At 37.6% G+C, this 27,388-nt stretch overlaps 1 protein-coding gene across 2 annotated transcripts; it reads left to right on the top strand.

The window, feature by feature from the left end:
• On the top strand, positions 1–27,388 carry RGS13 (regulator of G protein signaling 13). Of its 2 annotated transcripts, XM_043569412.1 has the most exons (6): positions 1–211; positions 1,505–1,575; positions 7,244–7,312; positions 11,258–11,319; positions 25,112–25,278; positions 26,426–27,388. In XM_043569412.1, the coding sequence occupies exons 3-6, from the start codon at positions 7,248–7,250 to the stop codon at positions 26,606–26,608; spliced, it is 477 nt and encodes a 158-aa protein (XP_043425347.1). In that variant the 5' UTR covers positions 1–211; positions 1,505–1,575; positions 7,244–7,247; the 3' UTR covers positions 26,609–27,388. The 2 variants fall into 2 exon arrangements, with proteins under 2 accessions (XP_043425347.1, XP_043425346.1); XM_043569411.1 differs by lacking the exons at positions 1–211; positions 1,505–1,575 and adding an exon at positions 4,838–4,979.

Raw genomic sequence — 27,388 nt, 5'->3', positions numbered from 1 at the left:
ACCTCTTTTTGCATAGATACATGTGTAAAAACAGAACATTCATAGAGAGGGCAGAGTGCCATCAAAGGTAATTATAGAGACAGTAAAGTTATTTTATGCCAGGAAAAATATAATGGTGGCTGTCTCATGGACCTTCAGCACCTGATTTCAAAAGGATCATACCGATAGAAAATAAAATTTAGCATGGTGGACCGTTCTACAGGATATATTTGTAAGTATACGATTCCATAAAATAGTTGATGACTACAATAATGTTGGCTTGATGTAAATGACTAGTGGATGTTTACTTTAACAGCAGGACCACTGGAAGTGTTAGCTTTCTTCTAAGGAAAACAAACAAACTCCCAAACACATGTTTGCCTGGCCTAGGCTTTCTATAATTAAAAAATACTTATAGTCACACATGTATAAATGAAGGTTCTAAATTGGGCAGTAAAAGAAATATTACTGGCTAAGAGTAAGGGATACTCTCATTTTATGTGTTTTTTGGGTGGGATGTACATGTTTAGATGAAGATATTTAACAAAATCAGTTATCTCAGAATTGTTTGCTTCAAACATCATACGTTATCAAACAATTAGTTCCAACACTGGATTAGCTGTGCTGACTCCATGTATGGATTGTTGTAAGGTTTACATGAGATATCGTTAATTTTGATTTTACAGAATTTCTTCATTCCTTAATGTTATGCCTAACCACAACTACGCACAAATTACTTGCTTTTTGACAAGCAAGAATTCTATGTACTGTGTCAAACAAAACCTCACTAAAATGTAAATTGCTCCAGGTTTTTCTAAATTCTATGGGATATTCTATATCATAAAATAAACACATTTAAATGCAGAGATTATATTGAACAGAATGAATTTATCACCCGTCAGGATAATAAAAACATTTAAATATGTGAAAAGGTGAAAATGAAGACAATTAATTTATTTTCGTATTGCTTTGAGAAAGATTTCATTTAAATGCTAGCTAAAGCTTGGATTGTTCTGGCATAATATATATCCAACTCAATTCATCACTAAAGCATTTATAAACCACTCTAAATATTAGATTATATAGATGAAATATATACTTTCTTTAAAATAATCAAGAGAAAACATTGGAGGCAAAATCATTTTGAAAACCTAACTAAATATTATGCTTAGAGTGTAAAAGACCATACTAGTTTTACCAAGAGGATATTGAAAATTTTTTAAAGATAAGAAAATTAATGTATATTGTTAACATGAGATAAACAAAAAAAAATATTTAAAGAAAACCTAATGGAAAATACAAATGAAAAGTATAGGAATTTTTACAATATCAATGTATGAAATTAATAAAGTTCTAGATAAGGAGTTAAATCAAAAATAAGGATAACCATAATCTAGCACTTACATAGTGAAAAAATTATTTACTTAAAATATAAGCAAGGTATTTATAGAAATATTTTGCGAAATATGCATTCTCCAGGAAGCACACAATAATTTTTTGCTTTTGTTATTTATCTTATTTTTAGGTCAATGGAATTTTTCCACATACCATACTACTAACATGAGAAAAAAATGATTGTTGTTGATTTGAAGCTTGGTGAGTTTCTCCAATTTAAATCAATTCTATTTCATATCCATTTAGGTCATTCTTTCACAGAAACTCTCTTTTTGCCAAAATAGAATTTTAGTTCTATGGGATATTTGAAGATAATTTTTATTTTTACCAGTAAATGACAAGGTATTCTCTAATTCCAAGTAAGTTTATTAATTTACATTTTTTTTGGAATTACCAAAATTATTTCTTCAAAGTTCTCAATTATAAATATGAAAAGGTTTCACCCTGTCACTCTAAATTTTGGTAGTAACAAACTGTAGATGCAGGTGTATTACTTAATGGTACATACTGTCGAAAGCAGGATTGCAGATATTTCTTTTTAAACCACTAGCTGTTCTTGGAAATTCTTTGTCTTCAGACTGAATTTTATTTTCTTCATTTTGTCAGACAAAATTCTTTTCTAACTTTAGAGGTATGAGAATTTTAATTTCTATTTCTTCATCCACTTTCCATCTTCCAAAATTAGTTTAAAAGATTTCATTGTTTTTTGTCTCCCTGTTTAATCTCTATTCTTCTTCATGTTAAGTTAAAATTAACTATAATTTTAGCAGTGTTTTGGCTAAAAGAACCAATAAGCTCAAGGCGGCCAATCTGTTCTATTATCAGAAGCTGGGTAACCTGTTTGTGAATTTATCTCTTGGTTTCAAAGTAGAAGGCATTATGAGGATATGGAGAATGTTCTGTGGTATTTCAGCAAAGGAGTAGTGCACAGTGATAGCAAATCCACTAGTAATCAAAAGAGGGAGGTGCAGTGGACATTTGGTTTCTGAGATCTTAGAAGATGAGCAGTAAGTCTCCAGCAGGTGAGCAGGGACATGGTGCGCAGGGACTCCTATACTGGGACAGCCCCCAACAAACTCCAGCTCTTAATGGACTAGAAAACCAAAGAACTTTGTAAAACAAAACTGCTTTGTGATCTATTTATTTTATGCATAATACATCTCTTACATAATTCTGTCACCAAATATTTTATTTACTTTGGATGTTTTTATATCATTATATTCTATTGGTATTCTATAAGTTAATCAATTTGTGAATGACCTAGAATACTAAACAACATATAAACAACTACTTACACAGGATTATCAAATAGTATTTGAACATAACACTTCAGCGAATTTATAGTCTGTTAGGAGTAGAAAAGTCAGAAATATAAATAACATTATTTTCATACATTTATATCACACTCTTTTTCCAAAGGTCACCCAACTAATGAGCGCCTGGGGCCAGAGAACCTCTGAATCAGACACGTAGCTGAATGCAGGGCTGCTACTGGTCTATTCAGAGCCTTTGTTGGAATTTTAAAAGATAGCCTTTCCACCACATGGATGAATGGATGAAGCCCCACATGGAGGCCCATAGCTTGACCTCTCCTCTCCGCCAGACCAGGCATCTCCATAGAGGAGAAATCTGCCTAATTGTAAGGGTTAGCTCTGCTGGTCTGTCCTCTCTGAGCTCCTCTGGCCAAATAAATCCTTCCCAGCCACCCCGTCGCTTCAACAGGACACACTTGCCCCAAAGTGTCTGCCCTGATGTAGCAGACCAGCTAGTTCTAAAGCTGGAACCCAGCTGCTAATATAATGTGCGAAAATTGAAATCTAGGAACACAGCAGCAAACAAATGAAAAGAAGGAAGAGTTGCAGGAAGTATGCTAACACATTGAAGAATGGATAAGGTTAATTGGAAAACTTACAAGGTCTGAGCTGAAATTCAAAAAGAGGAAGGAATGCAGTCCGATAGATGTGTGTTTCCTGCGCATACAAAAGAGCTTAGGAAATATTTCCTGAGTGACAGAGTGCAAGAAGCTGAAAGAAGGTCAGATTAACTGGAACAGAAAGTTTTTGCATATAAGCATTTTTCTAATCTTTACAATTCCATTTTAGGGAAAACGAAATTAAAAATCTAAAAGTTTACTTACTGTGTGCAAGTTCATACAGCTAATAAGACCCCGAACTCATGCACTTATTTGCCTCCAGAACCTAGAATTATTTTAATATACCCAGTCACCTGTCAGGAGCTGTGGGAACCCCCTAAACTCTAATGCATCTGGAAATCACTTTACCTTTGCCATGCTTCTGACCCCAGTGAGTGTTGAATACTAAGACAGTTCTATCTTTACCAAACAGTTCCATTAAAGCTCTTTAAAAATACATACTAACTTGTAAATAGACATGAATTGTACCTTTTCTTAATTTGTTTAAGTTTATTTATTTATTTTTGAGTGAGAGACAGACAAGGAGTACACACAAACAGGATAGGGGCAGAGAGAAAGAGAGAGAGAGAGAATCCCAAGCAGGCTCCACACCATCAGCACAGAGCCCAGTGCAGGGCTTGAACTCACAAACTTGAGAGTCGGTTGCTTAACTGACTGCGCCACACAGGCACCCCTAGACATGAATTTAGTTACAGAAATCACTAATGTGCACACATAGCTCTAATACACCAAATGAAGAGACAAAGAGATATAAAAAATTGTTAAATGTAGTAGATAGGGAGAGGTCAATGCCGAGCAGAAGACAGTGATGACTAATTACCCTGACACAGGATGGAAGGAACTTCTTTACCATCCTCCTACTTAGAAGAAGAGAAGCAAAGAGTCACTGGGTAACCTACATCATAGAAGTGATTACAGAGATGAAGAATCTTAATTTTCATTCAGGGCCCAATTATGAAAAAGATCAGTTATTAACAGCCAATGTAAGAGATTTCTTAGCCTCAATGATTTCAGTATTAATCATCTTCAGTCAGATTTATCTTTCTATAAAAAAAACCTCTTGTTTTCAACACAGCTATTATTTACAGACCTCAGTGAATTATTACTACAACAAAATAGAGCTCAACATTTAAGGCTATCCAGAATCTAACAGCACACACAGATATATCCTTATAATCAACTCTCTTTTTTGCTTGAACTAGTTTGAATCTATATTTGCAATCAAAAGAGTCCCAACTTTGTTTTTGTTTTTTTCCTGTAGATCTACTTAGCTACCTTGTCCCTTGTTCCTCCTTACGGTAGAGAGACCCATACAGAAAATGAAGTCCATCAACCCACAACACCCATAAATACCTATCCCCAAAACTGCAAATATACTTAGATCTATGCCCACTCTAATGACAAGAAGACAGTAATTTCTTCCTCTAGTTCTTTAATGTCCTGTTGCCCACAATCTGAATTCTGGTTCCTTTTTTTTTCCTTTTTCAGAAACCTGAAAATCTATTGGTTTTCCTCCTTTCGGCTGTCTGCAACTTTTTTCCACAGACACCATTTGCCAATCTCAGGGCATGTCAGCCACATTGGAGACTTTATAAACTATACTCCTAGAGATGTGCAGGCCAGAATGGCCAAACAGCATAGTCCTGCTTCTCTGTCTCTGTTATAACACTCGGTCAGTGGCTTTCATCAGAAGGAAAGGAAGAAAGGGAGAGAGGGAGGGAAAAAGGAAGGGATGGAGGGAGGGAGAAGGAGAGAGAGGAAGTATAAGTAGCCCTATATTTGTCCAGGTCTCCATTTCCTCTTGCTTTTTCTCCCCTCTTGCTGCTGCCCTCCCTGTTCTGCCAAAAGCCTTCTCACCAAGGTTCTCGATAACCTTCTTGTTAGCAAATCGATGGATAGTTTTCAGTCCTTTGTTCTCTTCATCTCTTCCCAGCTCTTAACACTAAATTGGCCAGTCTTTGCTTTTTGATAACTCATTCTTTGGTGTCTTGGTACCACATTACCCTGATTATCCTCCTACAGGCTCCCTTTTTCAGTCTGTCTCTGAGTCACTTGTCTTGGGAAATCTGTTTTTCTCAGTACATACTCTCTTCTTGGGCCACCTTGTTTTTTCTTTTGGCTTCTATGTGTTTTATAAAAACTACCACCTCTACCTTGAGGTCAAATCTTTCACCTGAACTTCTTTCCTTTCTTTCTCCCACCTTCCATATCCAGTACATCAAGTTCTGGTAGTTCTTCCTCTAGCCCATCTAAAATCTATCCCCTTCCCTCCATCTCTACTGCCACCTTCCTAATTTAAGCCTATAATATCCTCACCTGCACTCCTGCAGGCACCCCTTAACTAGTCTTCTGGATTCCGCCTCTGCACCATTACAATCAAGTCTACTCACAGAACCAATTTCAAATGTTAACTTGTCAAATATTTTAAAACCTTCAATGATTTTCCAGTGTCTTACTATGAAACTGATCATGTATATGACCTAACATGCCCAGCTTCTGCCTATCTTCCAACTTTATCTCTCATCACTTTCTTGTGGCAACAAGCATTTTTGAATGTGATTATTGGTCCAGTCTTAACTCTCTAGCCTTTTCCCTCCACTTTCTCCCTGCCAAATTCTATATTCAAGTAATGACTACATTCATTTCCTCAATTAGGACATAACCCATTGCCCAAGCTTCCCCATCCCCTCCACTCAGCACATTCCTGCACATCCCGTAGGTTCCAGCTCAGCTATTAGTTTACTGGAATGTCATCTCTAACCACCACCAAGGCTGGTTAGCTTCTCCTCCTGTGTGTACTCATGGGCTCCTGGACTTCCTGTCTCAAAGTCCCCATCACATGGATTTTAAGTGCTTGCTAGTGAGGACAGGAAGAGGAAAAGGCAGGATCTTTGCACATAATAAATGTTCAGCAGATGTTTCGAAGGAGTCAATAAAGATTGATATAAGAACTCACTGTTGGGGCGCCTGGGTGGCTCAGTTGGTTAAGCGGCCAACTTTGGCTCAGGTCATGATCTCGCGGTCCATGAGTTAGAGCCCCACGTTGGGCTCTGTGCTGACAGCTCAGAGCCTGGAGCCTGTTTCAGATTCTGTGTCTCCCTCTCTCTGACCCTCCCCTGTTCATGCTCTGTCTCTTCCTGTCTCAAAAATAAATAAAATGTTAAAAAAAAAAATTTTTAAAAAGAACTCACTGTTATCCTTAATAATTCATTGTATGTAAGTGTGCATATGTTTAGCAAAATATTTCCAGCTCTCATTATAAATTGTAGATTTAATTATTCTTAAATTTTTGAGTTGTTTTTCAAAGTCCCAAGTTGAAAACCTTCTATGACATACATTGTTATATAAAGCCTGGGCTGAGTACAGGCTGAGTATTGGGCTGAGTACCTGAATTTTAAAGCCAAGGTCACACTGCTGAGAGTGGGGAAAACCAGGTAAGCAACCCCCCTCTCAGAATTCACTCCTAAGGAGGCTTGTTGTTTTCTTTTTTAACCTTTTACACTATTTTATGTGGCTAATGACAAAAAAAAAAAAGCAAATTCTTATTTAATAGATTGAGAGCTCTTTCTAAAACTAAGAATTATCCAAAAAAGGGAAGATGTGGGAGTTGACTTTGTTGTTAGTGGGCCCTAAATGGGAAGCTCTTTCTCAGTGAGCTGCATTTTTTTTAAACACCATTATGATGAATAAGTGGCCCAGATGGGTTCTAAAGTCACAACTCTAAGAACCTATGTTCCTAAAAAATATTTATGAGATGAGTCTTTTTGTTCTCGTCTCTTCTCTCTGCCCCCGCCAGTGACTGTATTCCATTAATTTCAAAAACCCATGCTTATTTTTTCATGATTTATAATTTTGGGTATTCCTGAGACATTGACTCTAGCATATAATTATTTTAAATGACTAAATTATACTAAGTATATCTCTGTATTGCTTTAGAAAAATGAGCAGGCGGACTTGTTGGATTTGCAAGCCTTGCAGAGATGAATCTCAGAGGCTCCCGTCAAAGTAAGTAGCATTTAAATTCTATGGCCACCATAATGCATATTTACCACATGATAAATAGGTGTACATTTATTCAACTGCTAATTTAATATATTTTGTTCAGAATGTAGAATTTGCATTTACACATGAGTAATTCCACCAGAAGAGCAATCATGTATTACACTAAGGTTTCATTTTCATTAGTTATGGTTTACACTTGAGAATTAAGCAGGTTTAATGTCTCTACAGTGTCTATTATGAATAAATACTGAGACTTTTTCTAACATTTTATATTGTTTATGTTAAAATGAGATTCTTTATCCAAAATATTGTTTTCATGATTCAAACCCTCCATCTACAAAGTGCCAGAAACCTCATGTCCAGTTGGAAGAAGTGAGACTGGGGAGGTAACCAAATGCTTACCAAGCTCCTGAGGCTCTTGGATTTTTTGCCAAAAGAAAAAATGTAGCTATTTGGATGGGAACGGTGACTGTTGAAATAAAAAGCAGAATGCCTCAGGAGGGTAACAAACCATTTGATTGGAGTTTCCACCTCAGGGTTCCCAGGAGTTTAACCAGAGTGCCTAACTTTAGTCCACGTGGAATACTCTGGAATACTCAGTCGTAGCCACATCTCCCTTGCTAGGTTAGAGCTCCTGGCATGCATGCTCCACCCCCTGGTACCTAAATGTCCAAAAACACTTAAAAGCATTTGTGTGAGATGGGGAGGAGGCTGCAGTGGTAGGTGGAAGAGACAATAAGGCCCAAAGCTCAGCATTTTAAACAACCAGGTGAAGCTACTACACTGAACAGGCACGTGCAAAGAGGAAGATGAAACAGGTTAATTTGGGAATAGCTTCCTTCTCTTCTGCTGGTGACTCCCATCGAGTATCACCATCTGGGCTCACATGTCTTTCTACTTGCCTTGCAGACCCCCCACCCCCATCAGGGAAGGGAGAGACCAAGGAAAGAGAATTCACATTCCTGGCAAGCTGGTATATAACAGTCACTTGCTAGGTGCTTTACTTTCACGAAGTACTTTAATTTTCCAGATAGATAGCTTTGAGAAATAGATATTATCCCCATTTTATAGATAATAAAGCAGGGGCTCAAAGATTTGAGGTAAAACCAAAATTTATTAAATGCAGCACTGGAATTAGAATTTAGGACTGTCAGATTCCAAACACTCTCCATTCTTGTTTCCATAATGACATGAGGTCTCAGAATACTCCCCTGTTTTTTATTAGGAAATCCAGGTAGGTGAGGAGACAGAGGTGTTTAGAATTATTAGCATACAGACAGCTGGATAGCCATGGGACAGCATGAAGTTTGTGAGATACTCAGAAAAAATTACAAGCCAAATGGGATTAAGCCAAAACCAAATTTCATTTTCACAGTTTTTTAAGTTTATTTATTTTGACAGAGAGAGAGCACATGGGAGAAGCAGAGAGAGAGAGGGAGAGAGAGAGAGAGAGTGAGAGAGAGAATCCCAAGTAGCCTCCACACTAGGATAGTGCAGAGCCTGATGGAGGCTCGAACTCATGAACCATGAGATCATGACCTAAACCAAAATTAAGAGTTGGTCACTTAACCAACTGAGCCACCCAGGCACCCCTCATTGCATAATTTTAACACCAACCATAACCATTCCAATCATGGTCTATCTCCCTAAATCTCATGAATCTTAGAGGCAGAAGAATTCTCTAGCCAACAAAGTACCAACACTTTATTTTAAGCTAAGCCAAGACAATGATGGCCTCTTCACTCACGTTGTACATTTTATTTTTTCCTATATAATGAGAATGGGTGGGACAGAGAGGCGTGCCACATACCTTACCTAGCACTTACCATTTTACTGGATGGAAAAGGTTACCTGAGGTTACTGTTTTTAAAGTTCTTAATAACAGAAAAGAACAGTGAGTCAGATACCATTTCATGGAAATGTTTTTTTTTTTTTTAAGCAATCTTTACAGCAGTATACTGTTAAGCCTCAGTGCTGATGCACATAGTCCATCTAAAACTGGCAAGAGCCATCTGAATTTGCAGAAAACAAAAGATACTTGACCTTTTTAAGATCTTGATATTTTTCCATGTTCTAGGTCATTTTTTAACCTCTTTAACTAATCTTCCTTCATTGTGTTAAGTACCTACTAATGCTGATGGCTTTTCCCTCAAAACCAATTATTGAGCAAACTATACCAAAAGTAGCCAATGGACAGGGTTTGCTTGTATGTAGAGCTATCTGATTATATGATGTTATTGAAAACTGGAAAATTAAGAATGAACCATTGTAAACTGAAACAATCATAAACTGAATGGCAGTGAACACAATGATTATTTTAAAGGAGAGAAAATAAAATGATTTATATGTAAGAATACATAGTCACTTGCCAATTCACCTCACAAAGCCCAGAAAAAATGAACAGAAATGAAGCTTCAAACCCATATCTTTCACAGATATTTTTGAAATTGTAAATGGTTTCTTATACTGTTTATTTACATATTATTCACAGTACTAAAAATTCAAACCTTCAACACGTAAAAAATTTATAGCAAATAATAGAGAAAATACCTACATCAAGTAGATATAGAGTTAATAACTTTATTCTATGAATGCATGCAAAGAAGCTTTGTGGATGAATCCAAGATGTGAAGAGTCTAAATGGCAAACACATTGCTGGTGACAGCAGCACACAATACAAACCCAAATGCAATTTGGCAACTTACACCAAGAACCTTAAAAATGTGCATTTTTGACCCACTTTAATTCTACTTCTGTGAATTCCCTCAACAATTACCTTATTTGATCATAGCAAGCCTTAATCACAAGTTTTTATGCTAAAAAGTAAGAAATAATCAAAATGCTCATTGAGAATATGTAAACTATAGAATGCTCCCTTGTGGAATACTCAACACTCCTCGGTGACTAGCAGTGATTATAAATCTATAATTATAAGTTATAACATAATAAGTGGTTATTAAGACAATTGTGATGACATATAAAAACTTATTAAAAATAATATATACATATATATGTACACACTCACAAAGTATGCACACACACAAACACACACGCAGAGTAAGGCTACTTCTTGGTTAAAACACACTATGGAGCGCCTGAGTGGCTCAGTTGGTTAAGCATCTGACTCTTGGTTTCGGGGCGCCTGGGTGGCTCAGTCGGTTAAGCGGCCGACTTCGGCTCAGGTCATGATCTCGTGGTCCGTGAGTTCAAGCCCCGCATCGGGCTCTGTGCTGACAGCTCAGAGCCTGGAGCCTGTTTCAGATTCTGTGTCTCCCTCTCCTTGACCCTCCCCCGTTCATGCTTTGTCTCTCTCTGTCTCAAAAAATAAATAAACGTTAAAAAAAAAAAAATTAAAAAAAAAAAAATAAAACACACTAACACACACATAACAAAAACACTAAAAAGAAATCAAAAATATTAATAGTAGTAATTCAGGAATAGGTAAATTACAGGACTAAGGGTGCTACAGATCATTATCTTGTAAAAATTTATCATATTTTCAAATTTACATTACTTTCATAATTTTGTTTAATTTTAACAATTTAGAAAGTAAAAATAAAATGTAAAAGATCACAGAAAGATAAATCTCCTTTTAAAATCACATACAAATATGGGGCGCCTGGGTGGCTCAGTCGGTTAAGCATCTGACTTCAGCTCAGGTCACGATCTCAGAGTTCGTGGGTTAGAGCCCCACTTTGGGCTCTGTGCTGACAGCTCAGAGCCTGGAGCCTTCTTGGGATTCTGTGTCTCCCTCTCTCTCTCTACCCTTCCCCTACTCATGCTCTGTCTCTCAAAAATAAATAAACATTAAAAAATTAAAAAAAAAACACATACAAATACAGTATAGCTATATTGTGGCATTATTTTCAGGATCATATATTTCTATTTAATTCAGCAAAACCTTGAGAATATTTTGATGCAATGAGCACCTTTTGTTTCTTTTCAAAGCATTACTTTGGAGGAAGTGTTACAGTGGGCCCAGTCTTTTGAGAAGTTGATGGCTACGAAATGTGAGTATGAGGTATATGTTTGAATAACCAGTTTCATTCCTAAGAGAAAAAAGTGGCCCTAGGTGATGAACGTATGCAGCTCTTCTCACAGCCTTCAGAATGGCAGCTGCCCCAGTCACAAAAAGAAAACCTGAAAATAGTTTGTCGTGTCAACCACTATTATTTTCTTTGCTGTTAATTAAAACAAGATTAGTCACTGTGAATATTTAGTCTTCACAAGTGTATGTGTAAAATCCCTTGGAAAATATGTCTAAATCGTAACACATACTGAAATATACTGTCTTATCATAGCCTTCTAAAGTTAGAATTTTAGAAAACTCAAAAATTTGCTGCTCTTAGTGCCTTCAAAAGTAAGAATAAATTTTGAGTCTTGATGTTCTAAAACTCCTCAGAGTTAGTTTTCAACTTTATCAGTGTCTGATTTCAGTGGGACTTTATATAAGTCTACATATAGTTGTGTATAAGTATCAACATTCAGATGGTATAAATGAAAGCTAACAACAATGGATATTAGGGAGACAGAGTCATAGGCTCAATGCAAGAAATGAGAAGCATTTTTATTCATGGGAGCAGTCAACTGTATTTGGGTACAAAATTGGGAAGTTGTAGAAAATGATAAATATCAGAAGACAGGTACAGGAAAAAATATTGTAAGTACTCAAAGAAAATTCTTTTTTTTTTAAATGTTTATTTTTCTTTGAGAGAGAGACCGAATGCTAATGGGGATGGGGCAGAGAGAGAAGGAGACAAAGAATCCAAAGCAGGCTCCAGGCTCCAAGCTGTCAGCACAGAGCCCGATGTGGGGCTCGAACCCACAAACCGTGAGATCATGACCCGAACCGAAGTCAGACACTCAACTGACCGAGCCACCCAGGCGCCCCATCAAAGAAAATTCTCTTGTTTGCTGAATTTGATATTTTTTAATGGAGTTTGTTCCCATCAAATGGTTGCTAATTTTTGCCTATACATCTCTTTTTATTTGAGATTCCTTATTAGCCTCTGTGTGAATATTTCATCTGTTTATACCTATTGACTATGGAAGGGGACTTAGCTATGCTACTTGATGGTTCAATTGATGAGATATGCAGGTGGTAACTCTGGGTAAAGTACTTCCTGTTACTCCTGGGGGTGACCATGCTTCTGGGGCACTTCCTGCTCTCTCTGCACAAGGGCCCCTCTTGATATGGAGACAATTATCACTATCTGACCCAGAGGGCAATTAGGGGAGGTGTAGACCCCTGGCTCCTCCTACAGGAACACCTTCATCAGATATTCTGGCAATTACTTCATGGCCCCTCCATAGCACCTGCAGACTTGGATCACTACCTGAACTCCCACCTATCATAACAGGCCTTTCCAATAAGCATTTGAGACCATGATTTACTTGTGAACCCTGCCTTTTACTTTTCAAGTATTCCTCATAGTTTGTGATCCAAGTTGCCAACATGTGAATTTTTAAAAATATATATTTTTGCAGGGTGCCTGGATGGCTCAGTAGGTTAAGCTTTGGACTTTGAGTCAGGTCATGATCTAGCAGTTTGTGAGTTCGAGCCCTGCATTGGGCTCTGTGCTGACAGCTCAGAGCCTGGAGTCTGCTTCAGATTCTGTGCCTCCCTCTTTCTCTGCTCCTCCCCTGCGCTCTCTCTCTCTCTCTCTCTCTCTCTCTCTCTCTCTCTCAAAAATAAATAAACATTATATATATATATACATATACGTGTGTGTGTGTATATATATATGTCAATTTTAGAACAATGGGATGAGAGGAAGAGACAAAGGCATATGTTTAGTCAGCTATATTGATTGATCCACTGCTAAAGAATTTGGATTTCAGTCTCAACTCCCGGTAATTCCTGTTTTGTCATATCGCAGGTTAATCTCTCTCTTGAAGTAACAAATTCTCCATCTGTAACATGAGAGTAATATCACCCATGTTTTCAGCATTATTGTTCAGGTTAGACATAAAACATCTAGCTTAATGGCTGAGCAGGTTAGGCACACAATAATTGGTAGTTCTTTTTATTAGTAACAAGGTGCATGTCTCTGAATACCATTCCTTTTTCTCTGAGGCTTACCAAGAAGTTCAAAATCCCTAACTTGGCATTCAAGACTCTCTACACCCAAACTCAGTGCACTTTTCACGATTTAGCCAAAGCTCTGCCCCTTCACATAACACACCTGTCGGCCAGGGTGACCGTTGTTCCGTTGGCTACACCGGCAACACACCTGTTCCAGGCTTCCCCCGCTAAGTCCTGTCTACTCTGTTATCCACACATCTTGGGTAGTAAAATTCAACTTCCACTTTTTCCATGAAACTTCTTAGAAATACTTGCCTTCTCTCTTCCATTAGTATCATTATTTATTCTTCTTCTTAGTACAGCTATTTGGTGTATTGGGTTTTTTTCCGCACTTTCTCAGTAGATCTTAAATTCTCTGAGAGCACAGATCAAGACGCATTCACCTTTCATCCCCCGTCCCAGAGACTAAAAATAATGTGCTTTGTATCTAATGGGCATCCAATAAGTGTTCAATGAGTAAATACAAGACAAATACTAGTAAGAAAATATCAAAATGTATTAAGGCACATTATGTAAAAGTTTCTGTGCCAGTCCTGGAGCCCTCATAGACAAAGTAAATAAAGTTAATTGTTCGGTAATGATCTCAAAGGAGAGCCTACCTAGAACTAGCTACTTCGACATCTAGTGTCATGAAAATAAGCAAAGTTTACAGAAAAGATGAGGACAGGAAGATAGCATACTGCTTTTTATAAAAACCAGCAAAAGCAGGATAAGAATCTTAAGAGCAATCTAATTACTGTGAAATTCATGTAAAAATTTAATAATCACATAATAAAAAAGATGATAAAACAATTCATTCTATGGGCCATCCAATCAGAAAGATAAAACTAAAAAAACAGACATTAAATGCCAGAAAATAAAGTGTGTTTACATTAACCAAGGACACTGGTAAAATGTGTTCTCTAGCTAAGATATGTAGATGCCTCTTTCTACATAGATTAAAAGACTGTTTTTAAGAACATGTAGTCAGAAACCCACTAAGGAAGGAAATGTATTAAGTGTAGTCCCAATAGATGAACAGGAATTGGTTTAACCCATGTTTGCTGGACAGTCATTAAGTAATAGTCATCACAACACTGAATTAAATCAACTTCTTCATGGGGAGAGAGGATCCAAGAAAAGCATCAGTTTAGGGCAGAACCCTGGTAAAATTAAGACCTTAGTTAGAAATTAAGAACTCTAGGGGCGCCTGGGTGGCTCAGTCCGTTGGTTAAGTGGCTGACTTCGGCTCAGGCCATGATCTCGCGGTCCATGAGCCCGAGCCCCGCGTCGGGTTCTGTGCTGACAGCTCAGAGCCTGGAGCCTGTTTCAGATTCTGTGTCTCCCTCTCTCTGACCCTCCCCCCGTTCATGCTCTGTTTCTCTCTGTCTCAAAAATAAATAAACGTTAAAAAAAAGTTTAAAAAAAAGAAATTAAGAACTCTAGTAGTCTAGATATTGTTTAATGATACATTAATTGGCAAACAAGTTAATTTTTTAAAAACAGTTCATGTGCTCAATATCCATTTAGTGAATCTTAAGCACTTAGGTACCAGGCAATGTGCTTGAAAGAAACAAAATTCCCTGTGCCCATCTACCACATGAAATAACACAGAAAAAAAGGTAGATTTTTTTTTTTTAACGAAGACTGAAAATCTCCCAGAAGAGAACAGGGAAGCCTGCTATTTATAGCACATTGGGGTAAAGTAGAAAATGGTGATGGAAACAACTTCTAGGAACAGCCCGAATGGCATTTTAAAGGCAAGGCAAATACATATTTTTTTTAATTTTTTTAATTTTATTTTTTTAATTTACATCCAATTAGTTAGCATGTATACACACTTTTTAAAAATAATGGCCTTTGGCAAATTTTTCACTAAAGACTGAATGTCAGGGTTTGGTTTGGTTTTTGGTTTTTGGCTTTTGCTTCCAGAGTAAAAATGGTTTTATGAAGCTATATCTTTCCCTTGAAGAGTCTATTGTTACATTCAACAAGCAGAAGGAAGCTCTAAATCCAGAAAGAAAAACATACACCCACCTTTCTTTGACATAAAATTACTTGCAAGGTCCAGTTAGGACAGCCTCATAGAAGACCAGCATCTAAAATACGTACGACTTGTGATAGTAAAATGTGTGCTTATGAAGTGCCCTATGTAAAAGGCTGAGAATCTTGAGGGCTCAAAAAACTGCCAAGAGCAAACTGCTTTGAGTTTTAGCATACATTATGGAGTGTGATCTCTGAGCAATTAAGTATTTATTGAGTTCCTACTATGTATGACAGAAGGACAGTGGAAGTGCTTTCTTTTTTTTATTATTTAAATTTTTTTAAATGTTCATTTATTTTGAGTGAGAGAGAGAGAGAGAGAGAGAGACAGAGCATGAGTGGGGTAGGGGTAGAGAGAGAGGGGGAGACACAGAATCTGAAGCAGGCTCCAGGCCTTGAGCTATCAGCACAGAGCCCAATGTGGGGCTTGAACCCAAGAGCTTTAAGATCATGACCTGCACCAAAGTAGCCACTTAACCGATTGAGCCACCCAGGCACCCTGGAGAGTGCTTTCATGAAGGCACAGATAAGAATAGATAAAATACATGTGCACCATATATTTGTGAATCACTGTAACAAAGGGAGACTAGAAATACAGGTCGCCTAGCACAAACCTGCTATGTATGGGCTAAAAGGTGAAGATAGATGAGAAGGAATGGCAGGTCTTTGGGAAAAGCTTCTCACAAGAGGCAAATCTGAGCTGGAACTTGATTCAGACTGTTGTAAAATGATGAGGAGGTGTGACTGGCAGTATGTTAAAGATAGTCAACTATTTTAGAAGTAAGTCCAATATAGATAAAAGCTTCTTTGAAGGAAGAGATACAGTACGTAGGATTCCTCAGGATTTAGTGTAAAAAAAAATGGTCTTATTAAAAAAATCTCCATAATGGGGGCGCCTGGGTGGCACAGTCGGTTAAGCGTCCGACTTCAGCCAGGTCATGATCTCGCGGTCTGTGAGTTCGAGCCCCACGTCGGGCTCTGGGCTGATGGCTCGGAGCCTGGAGCCTGTTTCCGATTCTGTGTCTCCCTCTCTCTCTGCCCCTCCCCCGTTCATGCTCTGTCTCTCTCTGCCCCAAAAATAAATTTAAAAAAAATCTCCATAATGAATTAAGCAGAAATTTCCAAGTCTACAGATGATAAAAGTCTTCCAAGTTTCCAAACACCCAAGTTTTTAGGAAGGAGTTACATTATTTGCAAATGGACATAAAAGTAGTAAGTTATTTAATGGGTCAGAAAAAAAATTTGTCAGACCTGTTGACAAAAGTATCTGAGAATCACAAAATTTGTTTTCTTAAATTATATTGACCCAAAATAGACACTGTGCTTCAAACATCATCAGAATGTTGGGCATCACCAAGATGAAAAATAGAAAGAAAATTCTGTGACTATATCTGCTAACTAAACCTAGTAGAAATCTGTGGTTCTGATGGGTAAATCTGGTAGAAATAGAAAAGATACAGAAATATGCTTTTGCAATGACAAGGGGACCGACAATCACCTAAAACCCAAAGGCTCTACAAACTGGAAAGATTCAAGAGTGAAAAATAATCAAATCAAAATTTTGACTGATCAGTTTTCCTTTTAATTAAAATGACAAAAAATGGTACCAGAAAAAATAACACATATGCATATCTGCTAAACCTCAAAAGGTGAGGGTAGAGGTTGCTCATTGATATTTGAGTAAACTATGTTTAATATAAATTAAAAGAAATCACTAAAACTGCAACTAACTTCTTTGGATGATTCATTCAATGATTCCAAGTGTCTGGCAATCCTACCAAGCGCTGAGACAGAGGTGAAAAAGACCTGTAAGGTCATTGTGCTCAGCTCATGTGCTCCCTCTAGAGGGAGGAGATAGACAAACAAGCAAATAAATTAATGAAAACATTCATTCCAGTAAGTGTTAAATGCTTTGAACAAAATAAAAACCAAGTGGTATAACAAAGAAAGGCAAGTATGAGAGGGTAGTTCAATTGGATAATTAGAGGAGAACTGTCAGGAGGCACAAAATTTGAGCCAATTGCTGAATGATGAGAAGTATCATCAAGCTGATGAGCAATCAGGCTGGGATCTGGGGGGCACAGTGGCCCACACAAAGGAAAGCCATGTTCAAAAGACCCTGAGATGTGACTGAGGTTAGTGTCTTCAAATAACTAAAGAAGTTCAACATGACAAGAGTATAGAGCCTTATTGGCCACATGAGTGGTTTTAAACTGAAGAATAACAAGAGTCAATGTATCCTCCGGTTCTCTTCTGAAAAAAAGAGGCAGAAAGACCAGTTGGAAGGCTATTGAAATAAACCACATAAGACCAGAAGTCAGTGGGGAAGACAAAGCCAAGAGTACTTAATATATAAACTCTAATCAAAGCCATGGGACTATGAGATTACTTAGCAGGAGAGTTCAGAGAGAGGAGAGGAGAGATCCAGAGATGGAGCTTAGGTGGACACTAATATTTCTAAATCCAGAGAAGAGGAAGAGTCAGCAAAGGAAATGGAAAAAGATCATCAGGTGAGTTAAGGGTGACCAAACAGTACATCATCATGAAAGGCCAAAAAGAGCATGTTTCAGGAAGAGAGCTGTGAACTGTGGTCAGAGACTGCTGAGAAGTCAGGTAATATGATGAAAGAGCAGTGACCATTGGATATGGCAATATGAAAGCCAATGGTGCCTTGGGAGGAACAGTTGCAGAGGCATGGGGATGGATAGGACAAGAGGAAGCAAGGCCGAGGATATAGGGGATTATTTACATAAGTTTTGAGATGAAGGTCAACAGAGAAAAGAGTAGCAGCTAGAAAGAGTCATGAGGTCAATATTGGAAATATAGGCAACAGACCTTGTTGATTTTATTTGGGAAATACAGCAGCATCATTGTGGATGATGGCAACCATCAGAGAGGAAGAAAGTGATGACGGGGAAGACAGCAGAGACAATTTTAAGAGCAACAGAGAAATGCAAAGCCATGGGAAAGCATAATTAGGTAGAAGACAAAAAAGAACTGTTTGGACATTGTTTTCCTATCAGAAGGAAAGTTAGAAAGGACATGTACCAGTAGAGGTAGGTCGGTTGATTTGGTAGAGAGAAAATGAGGGAATCTCTGCATGAATAAATCAGTGTTCTCAGTGAAGACTGAGGCAAGGTCATCAGCAGAGAGCTGAGGAGAGATGTGCTGGGACCTTAAAAAGGAAGACGAGGGGCGCCTGGGTGGCTCAGTCGGTTGAGTGTCCGACTTCAGCTCAGGTCATGATCTCACAGTCTGTGAGATCGAGCCCTGCATCGGGCTCTGTGCTGACAGCTCAGAGCCTGAAGCCTGCTTCAGATTCTGTCTCCCTCTCTCTGCCCCTCCCCTGCTCATGCTCTGTCTCTCTCTGTCTCAAAAATAAATAAAAACATTTAAAAAAATTTAAAAAAAAGAAAGACGATATGAAATAGCTTCTGGAGAGTTAAAGAACCAATTTAAAAATTGTAGCTATATAAGTTGTCTCTCACATGAGTTTACTCTATAGATGGAGTGCTCAGAATAACTTTAATTAGCAGACAAACTTAGTATTCACAGTACAATCAATGGTATAGTACCATGAGCAACATAGATAGATGTGTTCTTGAGAGATATTTTATCTATAAACCAAGATACCATGGAAGGGTGGTAGGATGACTGGGTCATGTTGAGTGCCCACTTAAAATCTGCAGAGATGATTTCAAGTGCGAAAGCCCAGTTACATATTTTTCTATGGCCTCTTCAGTTTGCTCCAGACCGGACATAGAGTTCAGCCATTCTAAATAAGCAGGTGTTCTGAGTCACAGAGTTGGCATCACTATTAATTTTGGTCAAAATCAACCTTCAGTGTATGGTGTACTTTCCTCCCTTTCTCAGTTATCACAACCACCTGCCAACAGCCTCGGAAACGCCAGGTTGGATACTATGGGATTATTTTACTGCTAAAGGCAATGAAGACTGCTCTGATTTACACTGGCCGGTGCATCCTCATCCTGACACAAAGCAGGCATTAGAAGTTACTAATGGATATTGCTGTCCCATCACGTACATCCTGATCTCTAAGGCAGAGCCCCTCCTTCAGCTCACTTCCTCTGTGACAGATTCTGTACTGCTCACTGTGCATCGACAGCCTCCTACACTATCATTTATTCTACCCTCTGCTAACCACTGCTGTTGCCATGGCTCCCGTCAGCAGCCCTCACATTCCCTGCACGGCCAGGCCACAGCCCCTTCCCTCGGTACTGTTTCTCTTCTCTAACTTCTCATGCACTTGTTCACCTTGCAGGAAGAAAAACAAAACAACAAAACCTGGCCTTTTATAGACACCACTGTTGAATTAGTGCATGTTTGTCTCCCTGTCCAAAAAAAAAAAGTAACAACATGCCAGGTATAATCCTCTGGTCCTTGGTGCTTCCTGGATGCTAACAATTAGGGCACACTTCTTCACTTTTCAAAACGTATGGAGATTCACTTGAAAACATAGAAGCACGAGGAATCTGAAAGCCTGAACTGACAAACCTTTTTTAGTCAGTACCTGCTGTCCATCAGGCAGTGCATAGGCACTGGGCATAGGAAGGTGGAACTGGGGTCCTAGTTATCAAAGTGTTTGCCTGTGAGTAGGAGAGTAATTAAAGTAAATCAGTAGATACAACACACTGTGGTATAGGGTGAGAGGGAACTATCATTAAAATAATTGTAGACTAGGTGCTATTTGTCAGCTGACAGGAAGCACTTACCTAGATGGGGAGGAGGAGGTTGCTCCAGAGAAATTTTTCCAGAAACAGATATTTAACCTCAGTCTTAGATCCTAGTACAAAGCCTACCACACAGGAGGGAACTGCATATACAACAGCGTGGGGGTGGCACACTGCTTGGCCAGGAGCAAGGCTCAAACAAAGACTATTTCCAGAAGTGACAAGGGAAGAGGATAGAGAGGTAGGGAGCACTGTATCCTAATGGGCCCTGTAGCCACTGCCAACGTCCAGCCTTTTTTTTTTTTAATTAGGGCAATGGGAAAAGGTTGAAAGGTTATAAATAAAGGGTTGTGGCCAGATTTTTGCCTTAGAGATTTTTCTCTGATAAAAGTGCAAAACAGATTGAAAGCAGGTCAGGTAGATGAACTGAGGCTTTTTCAGATTAGGTGGCTTACAAATATTTCTCAAAAATCATTAAAAAATAATCTGTAAAAAGAGAACAGAAGATAACATAATAAATATAACAGATAGCTTCTTTAATATACAAAGAAGTCTGAAAAATTCCAAAAAGACTAACAATGCAAAAAAAAAAATTCCAAAAGATTTGAAATTCAGTAGGAAAGAAAAAATGTTTAGGCATTAATATTTTAAAAGTGCAAACTAAACAGTTACAAGTCACTGGTTTTACCCCATCAGATTGGAAAGGATGGAGTAAACAGACACTTTCACACTGCTGTTAGTAATGAGAACTAATGAAATCTTTCTAAAAGCAATTTTACAATAGATATCAAGAGTTTCCAAAAACATTACATCCAATAATCTAGGAATTCCACTCTTTTAAATTCATTATAATAAAATTATTACTGATGCAAAGATTTACACACCAAATATTCAATGTAAAATAATTTATAACAAAAAATGGGAAACAATATAAATATTCAACAATAGGAGGGTAGCCTAATATAATATAGAGTTGTCTTGCAATGGACTACTATGTGACCCTTGAAAATAAAAAGGAGAAAATGTTTCTGGGGCACATTTCTGGGCAGCTCAGTCGGTTAAGCATCCGACTTCGGCTCAGGTCATGATCTCACGGTTCATGGGTTCGAGCTCCGCGACTGGATCTGTGTTGACAGCTCAGAGCCTGGAGCCTGCTTCAGATTCTGTGTCTCCCCCTCTCTCTGCCCCTCCCCCACTCTCGCGCGCGCTCGGTCTCTCTCAAAAATAAATATTAAAAAAAATTTTATAAAAACTGTTTCTACATATTAAGTATGAATGAGTGACACAGAATTGCTTTCACATTATAATGCCAGTAATTTGTATGTGTATCTGTGTTTGTATAGACAAATGAATTCTAGTTAGATAGAAAGTTAAACATTAACAAAGGACTGAAAGAATAAAGAAAATATATCAAATCGTCAACAATTATTATTATCTTTTTTTAGAGGTTCTCTGTATTTCAAAATGACTTATAGTACTTTAATTTACATTTATAAGAGAGAAAAATCATAAAGGATTATTATCACAGAAGCGAAACTAGAGAAATTCAATAAAGCAGATTTACTTTCAAACTTCAGGAAGAAGCTAGTACAGTTATAGAATTTATTATCCCAAGTGGTACAGATTGAAAATAAACTAGATGTAAAATCGTTTTAGGCACATTTCTGATGAAAGACTGCTGCATAGCACGATTTTAGGATTTATTTCATGGTGTAAGCTTTTTCCCCTTGCAGAAAACAATCCTGGAACAGATGGGCCACTGCTCTGACTCAGCCAAGAGGAATGCCACGTTTCCCTTCCACATCAAGAAACTGACATGTGTCACCTTGTGTGTCATAGAAAATACTAATTTCCATGACTGGTTTAAAAAAAAAAAAGAAACAAGCTACAGAGTCCCAAAAGCATCACTCTCATTCTTAAGGGAAAAGCATACACTATGTATGACATAAACCTACTTTTTCCATCCTCTCAACTTAATGAGCAATTCTGTTGTTTATCTTTATTCACTCTGTGCCAACAGAGTCACCGTCTCTTTAATGCTCAGGAAGGAGAATCATTTACAACTTCAGAATGGGCTACTTTGGGCTACATGGCCTAATTTGGAAAAGGCTTTTCTACCTTTAAATTCACTTGTTGTATGAGTCATTAGAAGTTCTAAATTGAGCAATTCAGTTCCAACTTTAATAATTACTCAGATTCCTGGAACACCGTTATACAAATGTGCTTTCAGCTGCTTGCCTTGGTTAACTTATAAAAATTCTGTAAAACACACCAGCCATGTGAGTTTACTTATTCTACACACCAGAATGTTACGTGAAATATCAGATAAGTTCAAATGGTCCACGTCTGCTTTCAGGTCCAGGTCAGGTTATGATGCAGTAAAACACGACATTAAAATCCCACTAATTTATTTATAAGAAACATTCATTTCTTGTTTGTGCCACACAGTGACTGAGTTCAGCTCCACCTCCATTCTATGTCTTCATTCTGGCCTTCAGGCAAAAGAAGCAGGTCTTTTCCAGAATGTACTCTTTGCATGACCGTTTGAAAGCTCAACAGCAGGCCACCTGCTTGAAACTTCTGCTTAAAGCCTTTTGCTTACACCTGCATATGGCAATTTGCATGTATTTCATTGGGTAAAACAAATCCAATGGGCAAGGCCGATATAAATGGGACATAAAAGTATAATCCTCCTATAAGAATGGCAGGGAGTAACTAAGATCAATACTACAATCTACCATATTATCAAATATCTATATAAAATACAAATTGCAAACATGGATGGCCTCATTAGCAAAGGACTTGAGTATATGGAGAAGTGTTGAATCATTTGGCCAGCCCGAAAAGATCCTTCCTCCACTCGCAATCAGGAGAGAAATTAGAGAAGGCCATACAGATGCCGGCAGGTTCTGAAATGAGAATCTCTAAATATTTTACTATACATTTAAGCTAAACATAAACACAAATTCAGAATACTATAACACAGACTCTAATATTGGTTTCCAAGTCATCTCCCTAGTCCCCACTCACCCATGCACTCACCCATCCGAGTACCTGGCACCTATCATGCCAGGATCTACAGATTTTATCTGGTATCTCATTTTTCCCCTGTTCCATAGCTCATTTCTTTATTTTAGGACTTATTTTCTGTCCCTAATGAGGTACGCACTCAAAATTCTACTAAGTACAAAGTACTAAGTACAATATCCAGACTTTAAGCCAGCTTTAAGTCTGGCTTGTTAAGCCAGAAATACCTTTCTGTTTTGATTTGTTTTTTGTTGTCGTTGTTGTTGTTGTTTTGTTTTGTTTGTTTTTGGTTTGCCTTTCCATTCAGCTGTTTCTCCAACAGGAGCTCCAACTGCTACAGGTATTGGTTCTGACCTCAGCTTTCTGTGTCTGTGATGAGGCAAGGCACATCTTAAAGTTAGTTTGGTGTGAAAATAAACTTCTTGTTTGAAATCTAAGATAAAATATATTCCCCCATTGGGTAGAAGTATCTAATCCATATTACTTCCTATGTTACAGTTTTATACACGCTCTACCCCCATTTCATCTGTCCTCTCAACTCAAGTGATGTTCCTTTCAAACCCTTTCCCACCCAATGTCATGGAGGCTTCACTTACATGATAATAATGAGACATGCTCTAATTTTGTGTATTACTAAAATGGCACACTTCTTGCAGATTACCAGTTTTTCCCAACCCTAATCCTCCTTAGAAGGGATCTGCCTCTATTTGAGTTTATCTCTTGAATAAAAATATCTTAATTGTTATCTTTATTTTTGTATTACTGCCAACAGAGCCAAGTAGAAGCCAAGGAGTCAAGGCTTTCTACTGCTAGAAAATTCAATCCAATCTCTTACGTGAAGATCCAGGAAAATCTGATTTTACATTGCTATTCCATCTGATTACCATTATTTCTTATAACAGTTAATAATACTGATAAAATATTTTTAATCAAAATTCTATATTTGGTCACATATTCAATGTGCCTACACACACATTTCTCTTACTGTCAATTAAAAGCTATGTCATTTCATCATTTAGAAATTCAATTTCTCAGATATGCCAAGAGACTTCCTAGTCACCAATGAAGTTCTGAGAGTGTTCATCTTCGATACTGAGAGTACTTGGTTCTCCCAAAGATTCATATTAATGTGTCAGATTTGTGAGAGCTTGTCTAACCCTCTTCTTCAAACACTAGCTCCTACAAAATAGAGCCTCAATCAGAAAAGCTCCTTCCACATGCATGTCATTAGCCACTCAGTCCAGAAATGCAGTTTAAGACAAAAACTAAGAATAAACATCTCTGGCATCAAATGTCATTTGATGACTGTGCTGCACATACCCATTGTCCTGCTCTTGATTTTGAGATAGTTTCCAATGCCCCATCTAAATTCCATTCTTTGCCTGGTCCTTCATTTCTAGTTTGAAACATAATGTATGAATATAAAGTTGAACTTTTCATCCATCTGTGTTCTCCTGCTCAGATTGGATATTGAGAAACACCCCAGGATGTACAACTTGATCAGTTTATTACTCCTACATGACTTGGGTATTTTTCTTTCAACCTTGACCTGCCTGTTGAGATTCTAAACCTTGCTCTGACCCTCCAGTTTGGCTTTGAGGGCTTAGATTTTTTTGTTTCAGTTTCATGATCAGAGCTCTGTCCACTGATGCAACTTAAGTCTTCTTTCTGGGTCCTTGTGACCTCTTCTATCCTAGACCTACCCACATCAGTAGACATTCTCCTGAGTGACTCAGAATAAAAGAACGAAGGGGTAACCACACCACTGACTGGCATTGTCAAAACATGCTTCAGATTTATAGATCTAAGGTGTGATGTGTGTGTGTGTGTGCATTTGTGTGTGTCATTATATAATACTCACTTGTTAAATAATTTGGAACTTTGATTTAAACTTTAGTTTTAATCTGCATTAAATGTTGTTCAGATTTTTTGATGATTTGACCCCCCAAAATAAACTAATTTCTCCATTAATTTTAGATGGTCCAGTAGTCTATGCAGCATACTTAAAAATGGAGCACAGTGATGAGAATATTAAATTCTGGATGGCATGTGAAACCTATAAGAAAATTGCCTCACGATGGAGCAGAATTTCTAGGGCAAAAAAGCTTTATAAGATTTACATCCGGCCACAGTCCCCTAGAGAGGTAACTACATGACAATGATGGCTAATGGAAATCAGTACATCCCGGGGAAGGACGCTAATATCTGTCAAGCACACATATGCGCCAGGCACTTTATATCCAGTACCTCCTATTATGCTACAAAATCAGTATTGTTAACCTTATTTTACAGATAAGAAGCCTGAGAATCTGAGAAACTACCTTGTTCAGTGTCACATATCAGTTAAGTGAAAGTTAGGATTCAAAGTTAGGCCTGTCTGGCTCCAGAGCCTCTTGTCATTAAATTATCTTAATTCCTTGGAAAGTTTCTTTTTTAAAAAAAGAAGTCCTTGTAAGAAGAATTGACTTTGCTAGAAGGAACTACAGATACCATAAATGGGCGTGTTGACAAGCCCAGTAGTGTTGGGAAGAGTCTGCACCACAGCACCAAAGCTCACTGCTCACCTCAGTTCCAAACCGGCAAATCCAGCAAACATTCACACCGACGCCACCGCCGGTCACTTACAACTGCCTGAAGAAATAACACCATGAGCGAATGACGCGCTAAGACCCCTTCTGGTAGAGAGAGAATAAGGAATGAAAACTCTTGTCAAGGAGATAAGGGTAGGCTATGATATATGAGATTCCTATCACGCAGGACAGTCCTACATTATCATCTTGTTCCTCAAAACTCTTGTCTGGAAATCACTTGGTTTATTGAAATAACCACTTCTCTCCTTTATTTCTCCACTTCTCTTCACTCTCTTCCCATTTCACGGCATATTCAGTGAACAACATTCATGACTACTAAGATAAACTTTAAAATAGTACCGACTTCCCTTTTCCTTAAAAGAGATATTCATCTCATAAACTTCCTTGTTTGTAGACTCCACTAACAGACCACGTGCATCTGCTTAAGTAAGCAATGGTTACTGAGATTTCCCTGGTCTTGGGCTTTTTTGTTTTGTCTTGTTTTTTCAAACTGGGATATGGAGGTGGGTGTTTAGTTTTAAAAAAAAAGCAAAGTTTGTCTCTTATAAGTCGTTTTAGATACCTATGAAACTTGAGACAAAATTACCCTATTCCACTAAGGGAAAAAAAAAGGAGAGTGGGGAATAAATTAAACCTTTCCATTATAGTTTCTGTCTTCAATTATACCTACTTATGCTGTACGTGTAATTTCACTTTTCAGATTAACATTGACAGTTCAACAAGAGAGACTATCCTCAGGAATATTCAAGAACCCACTCAAACGTGTTTTGAAGAGGCTCAAAAGATAGTGTATATGCACATGGAAAGGGACTCGTATCCCAGGTTTCTAAAGTCAGAAATGTACCAGAACCTTTTGAAGACTATTCAGCCCAACAATTCCTAACTAATACTCAAAAGAGTAAATTGAAGATGGTGTATTGAAAGTACTGGCTTTGTTTTTTTAATTCACACACACACATACACACACACACACACACACACACACACAATCAGAAGTAGAATAGGAATGAAATAGAAAAAAAACTATAAATTAATTTCTTTTAATTCTCAAAAGAAAAAAGCAACACAGATCCCCAAATGGATGGGGTCCAGAACAGTTACAATATGAATAACATAATTTATGGCATGCCTATGTAGCTCAGTTAACATATGAGGAGAAGGAAGGTCTTCATTACACCAATATTAGAAAGTTTTTACTGTAGTAGTCAACAAATGGATGTTTTCTTATTAATAAAATTTTGCTCGCATAATGCATAGACCAGTTCTTTAGAAATTGTAGCTATATGAGTTGTCTCTGGCATGAGTGCACTCCATAGATGGAATGTTTGTATTAACTAATCAGTAGACAAACTTGGTATTTGAAGACAGTCAATGGTATAATATTATGAGCAATATAAAAAGATGTGTTCTTGAGAGATATTTTATCCGTAAAATTTTTCTACTATTATACTCAAACTAAATATAATATATAACAAATATCTTCTACATGTGAAAAAATCATGGTGATTGTAAGCTATTAAGAACGTATAAAATACTTCATTTTTCTTATATTGATATAAAAGTAGAAAATTTGGTTCCTGTATTTCAAGAATTGTCCTCACAATGTGAATTTATAATGGTCCTGGTAATCAATAAATCCAAGTATAATCTAAAAACTTTTAAA

The sequence above is a fragment of the Prionailurus bengalensis genome, chromosome E4, assembly GCF_016509475.1.
Source record: "Prionailurus bengalensis isolate Pbe53 chromosome E4, Fcat_Pben_1.1_paternal_pri, whole genome shotgun sequence".
Classification (NCBI taxonomy): domain Eukaryota; kingdom Metazoa; phylum Chordata; class Mammalia; order Carnivora; family Felidae; genus Prionailurus; species Prionailurus bengalensis.
This window is presented reverse-complemented; position numbering and strand designations above follow the sequence as displayed.

What these genes read in the sequence shown, in the direction of transcription:
- RGS13 (XM_043569411.1), top strand. Translation starts at nt 4,918, where the DNA reads ATGTGCAGGCCAGAATGGCCAAACAGCATAGTCCTGCTTCTCTGTCTC. An exon ending in TCTCAGAGGCTCCCGTCAAA is followed by an intron (nt 7,313 to 11,257) that starts GTAAGTAGCATT and finishes TTCTTTTCAAAG; the next exon opens with CATTACTTTGGAGGAAGTGT. An exon ending in GAAGTTGATGGCTACGAAAT is followed by an intron (nt 11,320 to 25,111) that starts GTGAGTATGAGG and finishes CATTAATTTTAG; the next exon opens with ATGGTCCAGTAGTCTATGCA.